The following is a 16,021-nucleotide window of genomic DNA, read 5'->3' as shown; positions in this document are numbered from 1 at the left end:
TTTTATCCAAGACCATGGGTATCCATATTATTTCTTTCCACTTATTCAAATCTACTTTTTATCTTTAAAGAATGTGTGATGGGCTCTGGCCCACGTGGCTCAGTTGGTTGGAGCATCAATCCATAAACTGAAAGGTTGTGGGTTCAATTCCGGGTCAGGGCACATGCCTCCGTTGCAGGTTCGGCCAGGTAGAGGCACATCTGAGAGGCAACTGATTAATGTTTCTCTATCGCAGTGATGTTTTTCCCTCCCTTCCTCTCTCTCAAATCAATAAGCATGTCTTCAAGTGAGACAAATAAGAATGGTTTATGGTCTTCTTCACATATATGTTACACATTACTTGTTAAGCTTCTGCCTAACAGAAGCTTTGTAGTATTTTACTTTGTAGTATACCCTTTATAAACAGGTTTTTTCTTCCATTATATTTTTAAACTGTGTGCTCTTTGTATGTATGAAAGCTGTGACTTTCTATACATTTATTTTATTTCCTGCTAATTTACCAAATTTTCTTTTGTTTGTAGCCATTTTCTCATTGCCCCCGTAGATATTACCATCAAAACATTCATACGTAGAGATAGTTTTACTTCATGCTATTCAATTTTTTATGTTTCTAATTATTTCCTCTTATCTAATTTTGGCCAATACTCAAAGTCAATGCTGCAGTTTCCGTGAAGACTATGAATATTCTTGTCTTTTCTCTAGTGACTTTACCAGGAAAACCTGTAGAAATTCCAAATTAAGTTCAATGCTCTTTTAAGGCAGAGGTATATACATTTTACTATGCATTGTAGGTATCAATTTTTATCTTATTAAATGTTGAATTTTGTCAAATATCTTTTTGATATCTGTGAGCATGATTGTGTGGTTTTTCTTCTTAATTCTGTTAAGTTGATGAATTCTTTTTATGACTGTACTAATATATTAATAATATACTACTATCCACTCTAGCCCTCCTGGAATAAGCCCCACAGTGAAGCTTGTCTTATTCAGTCTGACAATCTTTGCCTCTTTGCCTTTCAAGTTTTAGACCCACTTACATCTAATCTCATTAGTTATGTGGGTGTACCTTAAGTCTACCATATTGTTACTTGTTTTCTAATCATCCCCAATTCTTTGTTCCTCTTTACCTTTTATTCTGTTTTCTTTTGGATGAATTGAATATATTTTATGGCTCCATTTAATCTCCACTATTGGCTGAGCAGTTATTCATCTTACAAATTTTTTTAGGAGTGGCTCTAGTGTTTACAGTATAAATCTTCAAACGACCTCTGTGTACTCTCAAACCCCACTGAAATGCTTCACGTAAAATAGAAGAGCCTTACAATAGATATTTTCATTTACCACCTCCATCTTCTGTGCTATTCTTATCGTGTATTTAACTTGTACATTTGTTATAAACCCAATAATTCAATGTAAACAGTCAATTACCTTTGACGATGTTAAAAATGAGAAAAAACTATGTTTTACATTGATCCTCATATTTTACAGAGCTGTTTTTCTGGCTAACAACACCATTTGCTAGGAGGGAGGCCAAATTCTGCCAGTGCATCTTTTACTCTATGTGGGCCAGATAGAAATGTTTTCATTTCCAAATTATTGTTATAAACCAGAAACATTCCATTAGCTTTGTATAGTTTTGTACTCAGGGGATGCTTCTGGTCTCAGTCAGTCAACAACTCACACACAAAAAACACTGAAGACATCTCTCAGGACTAGAATCCCGGTTTACTGAGGCGACCAATTGATTATTGAAACAATTAACAACCATTCACTTGCTCAGCTTCTCTCTGTTCATTCATTAGTTAAGCATGAATTAATCATTAACTATGTGCCCAACTCCAAGTGAGCTACTGGCACTACAAAGAAAGAAAATTCCTCGCTGGTGTGGCTCAGTGGATTGAGTGCCAGCCTGTGAACCAAAGGGTTGCTGGTTCAATTCCCAGTCAGGGCACATACCTGGGTTGCAGGCCAGGTCCCAAGTAAGGTGCATGTGAGAGGCAACCACACATTGATGTTTCTCTCCCTTTTTTTCTTCCTCCCTTCCCCTCTGTCTAAAAAATAAATAAAATCTTAAAAAAAAAGTCTTGTCTCTTCCCTGGAGGATCCCCAGATGCAGTAGGTTTTAACTAGAAAGAGTGAAAGTAGCTTCTAAAATGTTTTAATCAGTGTTTTCCTCCTCGGTGTCTAAGGTAATTTCTCCCATAATGCTTTGTATTCTAAGTTTTATGACTTGGTGATAATTGGAATAATATCAAATTGTTATTATGACAATAGTAATGCAGTTACCATTTTCCTCATATACATTTTAATCATTTCTTCAGGACAGCCTTTAAACCCTCAGGACAACCCTGTGAAGTATGATTATTCTGATTTTACAGAGGACAAAAAGAGGCTCAGAGAGTGATTTGCCCAAAGTCACAGCTACTAAGTGAGTGATCTGGCTGGATTTAACCCAGGTCTGACTGACTTTGGACTACCCATTCTGCAGAAACGAGCAGAAAAATGTTGGAGCAGGATTTCTGTTTCTGCTTTGAATCCCACACCAGAAGAATCTGAGCATATTTTGGGTGGTAGAGAAATACTTTTGAAAGAACAAAGAAGAACAGAAACAATCAACAGTAAAATGGCAGCCTATGGAATAGGAAATGGTTGCTCATCATACAAGGGGGTCTCAACAAAAACTGGAATTATCTTCCAGAGGGTGGGCCCCTTGTAGTACGTGCTTCCCCTGCTAGGTGAGTATTCTAGGAACCCATCTGTACCAGTGAACCAGCTGGCGTTGTTGTGAGAGGCTGCATTCAGCTATAGTGAATTTTTTTGGAAGACTATTTCAACTGTTTGCCCATTTTATGATAGGTGATTTACAAGTGCACCTGCCCACAAAGGACTGAGTATTCAGCAGTTTTTAACCAAAAACAGCCTGACCCCTGTGCCCCACCTTCCCTACTCACCTGATCTTGCCCCAAGTGACTTTTTCGTTTCCCTGCATGAAAGAAAGTCCTCAAAGGGAAACATTTTGCGGATGTGGAAGAGGTGAACCAAAAAAACAGCAGAAGCACTAAAAAGACATCAAAATTGACAAGTTCAAAAACTGTTTTGAGCAGTGGAAAGAAGTCTCAATAGGTGTATTGCATCAAATGGAAGATACTTCAAAGGTGAGTGAAGAAACACAGAATTTTTCAATAAATAAATTCTGTTTTTCTGGTAGGTCCCCCCTTGTGTATCTGATAAGCAGTTAATATACAGAATATATAAATTACTAACTCCTACAACTTAACACCAACAAAACAACTTGACTTTAAAAAGGGCAATAATTTCAAATACACATTTCTCCAAAGTAGATACACAGATGACCAGTAAACACATGGAAAGAAAAAACAGAAAATACCAAGTGTTGGTGAGGGTGTGGAGAAATTGAAACCTGTATCTACTGCTGTGGGAATATAAGATAATGCAACTGCGACGGAGACCAGGGCAGAGGGTCTTAACAAATTGAATGTAGAATTACTATATATGTTAAATATATAATTACTATGTGTAAAACAGAATGACTATGTACTATATGTTATGATATATTCGGTGAATGTGTATATTCACACTATGGGTATAAATCCAAAAGAACCGAAAACAAGACCTCGAAGATACATGTGCACACTCCTGTTATTGCAGCTTTATCTACAAAGCCCAGAGAGGAAGCAACCCAAACGTCCACCAAGGGATGAATGGATAAAGAAGGTATGGTATGTGCATAGAATGGAATATTCATCCGCCTTAAAATGAAGGGAGCCCTGGCTGGTGTAGCTCAGTGGATTGAGCGTGGGCCTGCGAACCAGACAATTGAGGTTCGATTCCCAGTCAGGGCACATGCCAGGGTTGCAGGCAGGTTCCCTGCAGGCCAGTTCCCAGCAGGGGACGCACGAAAGGCAACCATACATTGATGTTTCTCTCCCTCGCTCCTTCCCTTCCCCTCTAAAGATAAATAAATAAAATCTTTAAAGAAAAATGAAGGGAATCCTGTCACATGCTACAATACGGATACATTTTGAGGACATTACACTAAGTGAAATACGTCAGTCACAAAAAGGGATTCTACTTATATGAAGTAACTGAAGTAGTTAAACTCATAGAAGGAGAAATATAATGGCTGTTGCCAGGGCTGAAGGCAAGGGGCAATGAGGGCATCTCTCAATAACACAGAGTTTCAGTTTTTCTCTCTTTTTTTATTTCTCAAATTTATTTTTATTGTATTTTCCCATTACCATTTGTCCCCCTTATACCCTTCTCCCCTCTCAGATTTTCAAGATGAAAATATTCAAAAGGTCTGTTACATAGGACTGTGAATATGTTGATAGCTAATGCTTCTGAACTGTACGTTTAATGGTTAAGATGGTGAAATTTGTTTTTTTACAATTACAAATTATTTTTTAAGAACGAAGAGGAGGGCGGTCCCGTGGTGCGCTCTTTACATCCGAAGTTATTTCGCTTAAAAAAAAAAAATCAATGAGCCTCCCAATCACAAGGCCTCAAGGGTTGCAACCTGCCTTTTCCCACAGTAGCAACGGCCTGGAGGATTAGCCAGGTGTCGCCCTAGCTGCGGCGGCTCTTGCTCCGCCCCCTTCTCCACCCCCCGCCCATTCTCCTCCAATCAAGGTCCTGGCCCCGCCCCTACCCCAGCCTCTTTCCTGCATCCGGGTCTGGGTGGTCGGCTCCGGAATCCAGCTAGTGGCATGGAGGTCCACGGCGAAACCCAGTCCAGTCTGACCTCTTCCTCGTCCCCCAAGGATGGCTCTGGGGTCCCGGTGTCCAAGGAGTTGCTGACGGCGGGGAATGGCGGCCACGGAGGTGACGGACGGGTGGCAGTGGTGTGGGGCGCGCACGTGGTGCGTGGGCACGCAGCTAGAGCAGCCGGGCGGACCGCAGGTCTTCTGCCCAGGCCCGGCATCCGCGAGTGGAGCCCCGAGTGTGACCGCAGGGCTCTGGGGTACCCGCCGCTGCGTAGATAGCGGTTGGAGGGCCTGAGTCGGGCGGCGGGGCCCGGGTAGGTTTCCACATTCCACGTGGTATTGAGCGCCCTGGCTGCCAAGGGCTGCAGCAAGACTTCTCCCGCAAGGGGAGGGCCTTAGGGGTCGGCGTCTGGGTACCGTGCCCTAGGCTGGTCCCCTAGCAGGTAACTGTTAGCTATTACCCCGCCGTCGTTTCCTCCACCCTCCCATTCTCAAAGAATCAGCCCTCAGGACCGCCCTCTTGTAGAGGGAGGCTTGGGTTCAGGGAGTCCACCCGGGATTTCAGACGCAGTCATAGAAAAAGAAATATCGTGAGTTCGAATCCCAGCGCTACCAGTAATTAGCTGTAGGACTTTAGGGGAGTTTCTTACGTTTTCAACGCCCCAGATTTCATATTGGGAAAAAGGAAGTAATAGTACTTGTGAATGTTTATGCGAGAATTTAATCTTCAGAACAATCCTGTGCAGAAGGTTCTGTTATCTCCATTTTATAGACGAAGAAACGGAGTTATGGTGTAACATGCAGATAAGTGATTTGCCAGAGATCATGTGGCTGGAAAGGAACAAAACTGGGATTTGAGTCCAGTCAGTCTGTCTCTGGAGTCCAAGCTCTTTCCATAAACCCAATCGCTAGGCCTAAAGTAGTAAGCCGCCAGTCTTTGTGGAGTTCTGCTTTGTGGATGAACAGGATTTTTGTATCAGAATGAAGAGATTTTGCAGATATTAGAAGCAGGGTGCAAAACCTTGCCTTGGACTGATTCAAGGAGTGGTGAATGACGACACTAAATAGATGAAGTGGGGGGACACAGTTTCTCCAAAGGGCGTTTTATTTAGGTTGGGCATTTTAAATGAAGGGGAACTAACCAAGCAGGTGTGTTTTACAAATGACAAAACAAATACCCAAAGAGGTTAGGCAGTTTGTCCAGTATAACATAGCTAGTAACTGATTCTGGCTTCACTTAGCCGTTATAATTACTCATTGTTATACCCTGTACCACTTCCTGCATTCTGTCGTTGCACCTGCTTTTGTCACGGATGGATTTCTGATCCATCCATGACCAGTAAGTGAAACCTTAAACTGCACAGAAAGGTGCAGTTTAAGGTGCACTTATTCAGCATCAGTGACATAGGGATGTGTGAGACAGGCTTAAGAAAGGGGAGATAGATGTACCCAAAGAACTAAAATGTTATAATGAACTTAGGTGCTCCTCTTTGTAAAAGCATATTGGGCAATGTGGGATGGTCAAGACTTGAGAGTGGTCACAGAAAGCTTGCTGATGGGCTCCTGTTTCTACTATAGTAAATTGAGTGTCCTGTGTGTCTGTGTGTTCAGGTATATGGGACAGATTGCTCATCAACTCCAAGCCTAATTCCAGAAAGAATTCCACTCTTCAAACAGTTCGGATAGAGAGGAGTCCCTGTAAGTACCCTTCCCCCCCTTCCTCTCTCTCAAGAACCCAGTCCAAATGTTAAATTCTGCCTGATTAAGAAGTTATTGGATGGGACCATCTCTGCCTTCCTGGTCAGATATTAAACCACTCAGTCTGGCAGAGAAACTCTTTTTGGAATTTACATTGTGAAGTCTGTGCACCTGGATAGGGTTCCTTATGTATTCTGCTCTAAGACTAACTTTTCCCAGATAAACTCCTTGTGGGATGAATTTTTAGAAATCAAAATTAATTATTGTTAATCTCTGTGGGAAATTGTGTTAGAGTGATACTGTCCAAAATTATAGGGAATTTTTTTAGGAGTTACTGAACCCAAATTTAATATACATGTTTGAGAAAACACCACCAAACCTCTGGTCAAGGGGGCGGTCCAGACAGACGTGCCTCGCCTCTTTGCACAGCTACATCAAAATTACAACTAAAATACAGAACAACCATCACTCAGAACCATCAGAGAAAACACCACCACATTCCATTAAATTGGACACGATTATATTGTAAACAATGCATGAGGTTACTGTGTCTATTAACTAAGAAATCATGAGTGTTCTTCAAGTGAACTTCACCGTAGCATATACTAAATCTGCAGAGCTAACATTACTGTACCGTGGCTCTCCGCTCAGTTACAAGCTTCTGTGTGCACGTAGGTTTTTGTGTTGCTGGTTTTTGGTGGGTGGAGGGGGTACATACCTAGGAATGGAATTGTTAGGTCATTTTGGAAAGTGTGTTTTTTTAAATAAAGTGGAAGTTGCCAAACTGTTTTCCAAAGTTGGGTACACCGTTTTGCACTCCAGCCAGCCCCGTGCGAGTTTATTTGTCTTGGTTGTCCCACATCCTCTGCTTAAACGCAGTACGGTCTGTCTTCAGCTATTCCAGTGTGGATGCAGCGGTATCCATGTGATTGCAATTTGTGTTTCCCTAATGTCTAGTGATGTTGAAGAACCTTTCACGTGCTTTTTCACCACTTACATGTTTTTGGTGAAATTTCTGTTCAAATGTTAGTTCATTTTAACAACCAAGTTGTTTATGTTACTGATAAACAACATTTCTTATAGTGTAGGCCTGTCGGCAGTGATAAGTTCACCAGCTTTTGTACACCAGAAAATATTTTGTTTTTGGTTTTAAAAGATATGTTCAAAGTATGTAGGATTCTAGGTTGACAGGTTTTCAGTGTTTTTTAATTTTTCAGTATTTTAAAGCTGTTGCTCTGCTGTCTTTTGACTTGTGTCATTTCTGTTGGGAGGGCTGTTAGTATATTTGTTATGTATAAAATTTTTCCCTCTCTGGCTGTTTGTAAGATTTCTTCTTTATCACTGGTTTTCACAATTTTATTGTGGTGTGCCTTGTAGCTTTCTTTGTGATTCTTGAGCTCGGGGTTTCATGAACTTCTTGGATCTGTGGATTTATAGTTTTCATCAAATTTGGGGAATTTTTAGTTATTTGGGGTTTTTTTCAGATATTTTGTTGTCCCCTCTTTCCTCTCACTTTTCTGCAGGGACTCTAGTTATACATAATTTTGCTTTTTGAAGTTGTCCCACATTTCACTGCTACTTGGTTTGGTTTGGTTTTTAGATTCATTTTTGTGTGTTTCTTTTTGGGTAGTTTCTATTGCTGTGTCCTCAAGTTCACTAATCTTTTCCTCTGTGTTGTCTAATCTGCTGTTAAATCCCATTCGATTTGTCAGATGTTGTAGTTCATATCTCTAGAAGTCTAGTTTGAGTCTTTTATTTATATCTTTCATTTCTTTCCATATTGTGTTCATGCTTTTCTGTGCTTGCTTGACTATGTGGAGTGTTTATAATAGCTGTTTTAACGTTCGTGTTGCTTAATCTGTCATGTGTCATTTCTGGATCTCTTTCTCTTATTTTTTTTCCCCTACTCTTTATAATTACGTTCCTGCTTGTTTTGCATGCTTGGTAATTTTTATTGGATGTGGTATATTTTGGATTTTATGTGTTGCATGCTGGATTTTGTTTTATTCTGTTTAGAAGAACTACAACTGGATTAGCTTCAAGGGCTCAGCGTGTACTGAACTAGAGTACTGTAGAAATAAATATTTGGCTTCTCAAAACTTTGGGTCATACCACACATATAGGTCCATGTTTTGCTCCACGTGATCCATTAGTTAAAAACCAAAGCAGAACAAAATATGGCCTCATACTTGATCTGAGGTAATAGATGGTAATAGATGGAAATAGATGGAAATCTTTCACCCTTGCAGCGTGAAATCTCCTCACCTTCTCCCTTTCTTCCCTGGAGTCTGTTTTTCATGGTGTGCGATCCACAGTTTGGGGGCCAGGGCCCTTCCCAGCCCATTTCTAATAAAGTCAGAGTCTTTCTGGGGCCCATGTGGTCCTGCCTCCAGCTCTGCAGATTGCAAAATCTGCAATCAAAATAATGGCTTTATTTTTATTACTCTGTCTGTGATCTGAAGGGGCATGAGAGGTCACGTGTATTCACTATTTAGTATGCACCAGACATGGTGTGGTGCTTGGTACGTATGTGACTCATTTAATTCCTCCAGCAGCCCCATTTTACAGTTAAAGGCCATTTCTTGACCTTTGTCACCATTTTCTTGTCTTTCATACTCTGGACATTTTAGTCACCTGTTGTGTGACTGTACTAGCCACTCACTGTTTTGAGAGCTGGTTATGTGCCAAACCTCTTTTGAAAGAGAAGGGAACTGTTATCCCGTATTTGTTGACTCCCATGTTCATAGCACTGTGCCTGGCAGATATGACTCCTGTTTTACAGATGAGTAAACTGAGGTTTCAAGTGGTTAAATTAAATGTTAGTTATGAGTCTTTTTTTTTTTTTTTTTTGGAGAATGTTTGTGAGTTTATTTGAGCCAAACTGGTAATAACTGCTGGGAAGCAACACCTCAGTGGATTGAGTCATTTTTTTTAAAAGAAGATTTTATATATTTTTAGAGAGGGGAAGGGGGGGGAGAGAGGGAGAGAAGCATCACTGTGTGGCTGCCTCTCACGCATCCACTAGACTGGGAATCATACTGGTGACCCTTTGATTTCGCAGGCCTGCACTCAATCCACTAAGCCACACCAGCCAGGGTTTATGAGTCATTTTATTGGGGGGGAAAACCCAGTGGTTTCCGGTACATCTGCACCCTGGTGCCCATTGCCGTCAGCAGGCTGCTGCTCTGCGTCTCTTAGCTGTTCTCTCCTAGGCGTTGGCTTAATCTGGAGCAGGCTCTTCCCTCCCTCTGGCAAGGTGGCCAGTTTATCAGCAGCTCCAGCCTTAGATTCAGCCGCTCACTCACTCTCTCAGAAAGATTTTTTCCTCCACAGTTCAGACCATGTCTCGGTGATCTCTTATCGGTCTGAATAGGTAGATCACAGTGTCACTGTGTATGCCACTGAAACAACTCGCGGTGGCCAAGGTTGTGGAGCATGGACGCACACCCGGGAGTGACTAAGAGTGACAGCGTGTGAGAGGAAACTCAGGCCTGGGCTGGGCCGCTCTGTTGGTTGGAACATTATCCCCTGCACTCAGAGGTTGTGAGTTTGATCTCTGGTCAGGGACAGGGCACTTACAAGAACCAACCAGTGAATGCATAGATGAGTGAAACAACACATCGATGTTGCTCTCTCTCTCCCAAATCAATAGATACAATTTAAAAAATATACATAATAAAAAATAAAAATAAAATTTGAACACTGGCCAAATACTAACATAAGTCTGGATAAACTGCATTTTCTCTCCTTAGTATTGGACCAAGTGCAGACCTTTCTCCCACAGATGGCTCAGGCGAATGACAAGCTAAGGAAAGAAATGGCAGCTGCACCACCTGGTCATTTCAATATTGAAAATATTGATGAGACACTTGAAAAAGTCATACAAATGGTAACTATGCTTCATTTTCATTTCATGTAGTAAAATTACCAGTATGCCTCATCACCTAAAAAAGAGAGAACTTTCCCATTTTAATTCCACAGTTATTTTTCTTCCCAGAAAGTCAGCTCATGTTTCCAGTCCTGCTTAGGTACTTGGTCATTTTATGATTAAGGATCTTATAGGTCTGTAAGCTTTCCTGGGTGAAGTTTAGGGGCTGAGTAATGCGGAGTCACAGGCGGGGCTTTTCCGAGTCAGTCGTTGCATTTGTTACCTTGAAGCATTAATTCAGTAAATGTCCTAACTGGGTTTTGTTTTTTTCCCCATCCAAGGCCCAGAGAGGTAATATGTTCTGATATATTGAGAATGCAAACATTAATATGTTTAACAATATATTACATAAGCCACTTGTGAAAAGGGTCTCAATTTAGGCTCATGTGTTATTTCTACACTAGAATTCTCCTTATAACAGTGTGTCTGGACAGAGCTGACACCATTGTTAATAATAACATCTAATTCATCAGCAGATCTGGTCAGCTCTACCTGCAGAATATCTCCCAAATCCAACCACTTTGCATGGATTCCACTCCTGCCAGCCTGGTCCTAATAATTACAGTCTCCCCTTTGGACTGTTGCAGTAATTTTCTAACAGGTCTCCTCACCTTCTCCCTTTCTTCCCTGGAGTCTATTCCTCACACTGTGTGTGATCCACAGTTTGGGGGCCAGGGGCCTTCCCAGCCCATTTCTGATAAAGTCAGAGTCTTTCTAGGGCCTGTGTGGTCCTGCCTCCAGCTCTAGCTGACCTTGTCCAGTCCAGTTTGCACTCCAGTTTCAACCCCTTACTCCAGGCCTTTTCCCTCCTTGCAGAATGCTCCTCCGTGATTTCTGCTACTCGGCTGGCTTTGTCTCTTAGCAGTTGTCACCTACTTCAGAGGCCTTCCCCAGTGGCATTATTATTACCTTATTCTGCTTTATTTTTCTCTAGCCTACACCATGCAGAATATGCAATTGTTTAGTATTGTCTTTCTTTCCCAATTGGAACGTGGGCCAGCAAACATTTCTGTAAGGGGCCGGTTAGTGAATGCTGCTGGCCTTGTGGGCCATGCTGTACTGTCCCCACGGCCCACCTCTGCCCTTGCAGCGTGAAAGCAGCTGCAGGCAATGCTCAATGAATAGACAAGTCATATTAACTTTCCTCATGAATACTGAAATTGGAATTTCATATAATTCCATGTTCATATAAGTTCGTGTTTCATGAAATATTGTTCTTCTTCAGATTTTTTTTCTTGCCACTTAAAAATATAAAAACCATTCTTAGCTCACGACCTAAACCAAGGTAGGTAAGCAGGCTGGGTTTGGCCAGTAGGCCACCAACCCCTGCGTAAAAACACAACTTCCACCAAGGCAGGGACTTTGTTGTTACTGTTGTTGAGTCTCTAGTGCCTAGTGTGGTGCCTGGCTCATGGGAATAGTTGCTGAATGAGAATGTATTCGGGACACACCCAGCTGGGTGATGGGGGTCTCTTTAGACTTAGAGTAAACGTAAATTATTATGGTGTACTCTGGCAACTAAAAGAATAAAAGTGCCATATTGTATTACAAACATGCCCTTTGTGCTTCAATATTGTGCTAAATGTTGGTTGTTCCGAGTGTTTTGTTGCGACTTTTTAGGGAACTGCTCCAAAGTAAATTTCCCACATGGTGTGTTTTGCAGGATGTGGCCTTGTTTGAGATGAATCAGTCTGGTTCAGAAAAAGAGGACAGTTCGGAAGAGAATTCTCAGGCCAGTTCAGAGGACAGCTCAGAATCTGAGGATGAAGATGCCAGCGCCTCCTCCGAAGTCACCATAGATAACATTAAGCTTCCTCACTCGGAAGATGGGAAAGGCAAGATAGAGGTTTTGGACAGTCCTGCCAGTAAGAGAAAGAAGGAGTGAAATCAATGACGTCAGGGACAGGTGATCTGTGCCTTCTCATTCTGAAGAAAAGAATGTGGCTCGCTAGTGGTTTTGCATTTCAGGTGTTGGGTGCTGTCGTGTGGTATCGGATGTGCTTTGGTTCTCGGACAAACAGAGGCTGACTTATAAAGAGTTGGAATAGGTTCATTTGGTGATCTTCTAAGAGCAGACTGTCCTTGATCTCATGCTGAAGAGATTTGGTTTAGAAAGCTCAACTCCATTTTTGGTGACGAGTGAATTTGTTGGCATCTCAGACTGACTGATTTTTTAATCTTCACCCAAGGGCATTTTTTCATTACTTTTTAGAGAAGGAGGAAGAGCAGGGGAGTGGTAGGGGAAGAAATATCCCCGCGAGAGAGAAACATCAATGGGTTGCCTCCTGTATGTGTCCTGAGTGGAGATCAAACCCGAAACCTTTTGGTTTACTGGATGATGCTGTAACCAACTGAACTATACCAGCCAGGGCTCACACTTATTTTAAAGTAAAAATATAAATCACTTGTTCATTTTTGTTTTAAATTACCATCTCAGATAAAACAACCTATGTGGATTTTTTTGTTATTATCACTTCAAATTTGTTTGTTAGCATCAAAGTGGGTTTAGTGAGAGCAAAATGTTTAAAATAGCTCTTTTACAACAGAAAGAATTACTTAGATTTAGCTACCTTTGGGCATATGTCCTTTCATTTAAAAAATATGTTCTTTTCCAGTATGAGCTGGAAAACTGGTTCTCCTTGGTTTTAATCACTATTGGTAACTGTAGGCACTCAATGGATATAGAATTTACTGGTTTGAAAAATTCATGGTTTTTTTGTTTTCTTTTTTTTTATAAAGCAATTTTTTTCCCTCAGTTACTAGAACTATTCTACACAGTTGCCCACAGTTTGAAACCTGTCAAATGTAGAGAACAGGGACACCAGAGCAAAAATAGGGCGCAGAACATGAAAAGGTAATAGCAGTTTTTCCATTAAAAGGCAAAGATGGTCCTACACTGGAGTCGACTTCCCGCCTCACCGTCAGCCTCATTAAACGGTTTCAGGTCCCATCTGCCGTTGGGCTGGCTCGGCTCAGGGTCTGGACCTGAGAGTTTAAGGGACTGTCTCCACGTAGGTTGCTGATGGAATTTTGTCCCCTAATGTTCTAAGGCTTTCTTTTAACTTTTCCCTATTCCTTCTCAATAGTGAAATATTCAATAGGGAAAATACCACAGGACACGAACAAGTAACAAAAAATTGTTCAGCTCCATTTATCAAAGAAATACAAATGAAACCAAGGTTGTGCCATATTTTGCCATGTGTGATGCACACTATTTGCCCATATTTTTGAGGGAAAAACAAGGGTGCGCATTATGGGCAGTGCTAATTCCATGTCTGTATAAATGCTTTTAATTCTTTAACTCATACTTAGGCATTAAAAGTGTAACTCTAGGAGGCAATAATAGATCCATATCCAAAATAATACCCTGGGATACAATAATTGGTTTTGTTTCTAAATATAAATAAATTAAAAATTGAATTAAAAAATTAAAACGAGAGATTTCTCCTCTAAAAGTTTGGTCCAAAAATGTGGGTGCACGTTACACACGGCAGGATACGAATGTGGTGACTTTTCACCCGTCAGCTTGGCAGATGGAACTTGCCTCGCCTTTCTGAGTGTCAGTGCGGCTCTGAGTGTTTTCCGTTTGGTTTACTGCCATTCCCACGCCCATACAAATTCATCGAGCTGTACGCCTAATGTTTGTGCACTTAAGTATGGCATACCTTAAATTAACAGCTGTTTTGTGTATAAGCAGTTTGCCTTGCGGTCTGTTGGAAAGTCAGTCACTGTGGTGCTTTGGTTGGTCCGGCCCTGTGCTTTGCCAGCCTGACGTTAGGTGAGAGCATGGCAGCCGTTCGGAGAACAGTTCTGCTCCTGCTAAGGCTGACCAGGTGTTCTCTTCAGACTTGTGCCTCATTATGTCGTCCACGGCTCTGTGATAGTCATAAATCAGAAAATTAGGTGTGATGGTCTTTGAAGCAAAAATTTCATTCTGAAGGAATCTGCCATCTGTTCTCGTAGTACTTTAATTACGCATCAGACATGTATGCGCACACACAGCAATGCCTTGCAGGGTTCCTCATGGTTGTGTTCGTGGGCCTGTGCCCACTGTTGTAGTAGGAAAGACGAGAAAAAGGTTGTCTTACTTTCACCTGTACTTCCCTCCGTGCCTGGTGTGTGTATATTTATACAGTGCCTTTCACTTGGTTGAAATGTACAATAAATACTCATTAAACTAGTTTTTTCTCTTTGTGTCAATAAAATAGTTCATTTTAAACATCAGTAGTTTACAGTCTTAAAAAAGGGGGCGGGGAGTAAATATGATTGGTAAACCTTTCCCAAAAGTTTAATGTTGGGATCTGTGTGGTTGACTCACCACCATCTGTTCATGGAAAACCCTTGGCAGTGATTGGTTTGGGAACAGGCGTGGGACATGAACCTTCCCAATAAGACGCGAGCAAAGTCTTGTTAGTGGCCTGGGAAGGGAAAGTGTTTCTCATTCTTCAAGAGGAGGCACATAAAGAGATAGTTCCTTTTTGGAGAAGGGACTAGGTACCATGTTACTGAATATGATTCCTGGGACTCCCACCTGGCGGCCATAAATGGAGCCAGCTCCTGAAGGTGAGGCAGCACACAGGATACAGAGAGAAGAAGGCATCATCGAGCCACTGCACGCGTCACTGGGTTGAAGTGTCGCTGAATTTCTTATTACAACAAATTTCCTTATTGAAAAACAAAAAGGTCACCACCTTATGAGATACTCACACCCATTCCACAGATGAGAAAATTAGCATGGAGATACTAAGCAGATTCCTAAGGCTTCACAATAAGCAAGTGTTGGAGCCAAGTCCTAGGTTCAGTCACCTACCTGTCCTGGGCCTGTGAGTCCCTCTGCTGTGAACACAGGCTCTGACATTGACGTGCAAAAGAAACGATCAGCTGCCTCTTACACAACCCCAACCAGGGACCAGCTGGCAACCCAGGCGTGTGCCCTGACGGAATCAAACAGGCAACCTTTCAGTTTGCAGGCTGGTGCTCAATCCACTGAGCCACACCAGCCAGGGCTCCTTTGTGGAGTTTTGGTAAGATTGAGTTAGTGGCATATCACGTGCTAAGAACAGTGTTCAGTAAAGGTGAGGTATTATGATGCTATAATACACAAAGACTAATGCATGATGCTGGCAAGAACTTGGGAAAATCTGTAAGATTCCTAAATCTTTTGACTCAGGAATTCCACTTCTAGGAATTTACCCAATTACATAAGTATGGCTTTGTTCATAAATTTTCTCTAAGATTTATTGCAATGTTTAAAGTAGTAAAAAAGCAAACCCAAATATCCAACTAGAGAGAGCCAGTTGGACCACTGAGCATGTGCAGAGGAATGTTTATTGACAGGAAGATACGTATAGACCATTAGTGGAAAAAGCAGGGAACACAGTCGCATGCACTTACACCGATTCTATAAAAAAAAAGTATGGGCTTAGGAAAAGTCTGGAACATTCTCACAACATCTATGGTTATTTCTGTGCGGAGAATTTATGGTCGAGTTTTGCCTTCCTGCTTTATGTGCTTTCACACTATTAGGTGTTAGTCGATCATTTAAAAATTCACTTGGGTATTATTTGCAAAGTAGTAATAATAATAATGCACCCTATCCATCATGTCTTGTGTCTGATAACCTTCTAGTCCAGCTGTCCCTTAACAGTTGTTATTTTCTTGGAGGGGCGGT

The 16,021-nt window shown here is 41.5% G+C and overlaps 1 protein-coding gene across 1 annotated transcript; it reads left to right on the top strand.

Annotated features, from left to right (window-relative positions):
* Positions 1–4,674: 4,674 nt before the first annotated feature.
* On the top strand, positions 4,675–14,544 carry NOPCHAP1 (NOP protein chaperone 1). The gene is made up of 4 exons (XM_037160591.2): positions 4,675–4,842; positions 6,336–6,422; positions 10,175–10,311; positions 12,014–14,544. Exons 1-4 carry the CDS (start codon positions 4,728–4,730, stop codon positions 12,233–12,235), a joined length of 561 nt encoding a protein of 186 aa, XP_037016486.2. The 5' UTR covers positions 4,675–4,727; the 3' UTR covers positions 12,236–14,544.
* The last annotated feature ends 1,477 nt before the right edge of the window (positions 14,545–16,021 follow it).

Source organism: Artibeus jamaicensis, unplaced genomic scaffold (assembly GCF_021234435.1).
Source record: "Artibeus jamaicensis isolate MK-2021 breed Jamaican fruit bat unplaced genomic scaffold, CSHL_Jam_final contig_233, whole genome shotgun sequence".
Classification (NCBI taxonomy): domain Eukaryota; kingdom Metazoa; phylum Chordata; class Mammalia; order Chiroptera; family Phyllostomidae; genus Artibeus; species Artibeus jamaicensis.
The sequence above is the reverse complement of the archived record's forward strand: the minus strand, read 5'-3'. Positions and strand labels throughout refer to the sequence as shown.

Bases quoted from the DNA above. Each gene is read 5' to 3' on its own strand.
- NOPCHAP1 (XM_037160591.2), top strand. From the start codon at position 4,728: ATGGAGGTCCACGGCGAAACCCAGTCCAGTCTGACCTCTTCCTCGTCC. The intron at 4,843-6,335 runs GTGACGGACGGG...CTGTGTGTTCAG, and splicing joins GGGGAATGGCGGCCACGGAG to GTATATGGGACAGATTGCTC. The intron at 6,423-10,174 runs GTAAGTACCCTT...TTCTCTCCTTAG, and splicing joins TCGGATAGAGAGGAGTCCCT to TATTGGACCAAGTGCAGACC.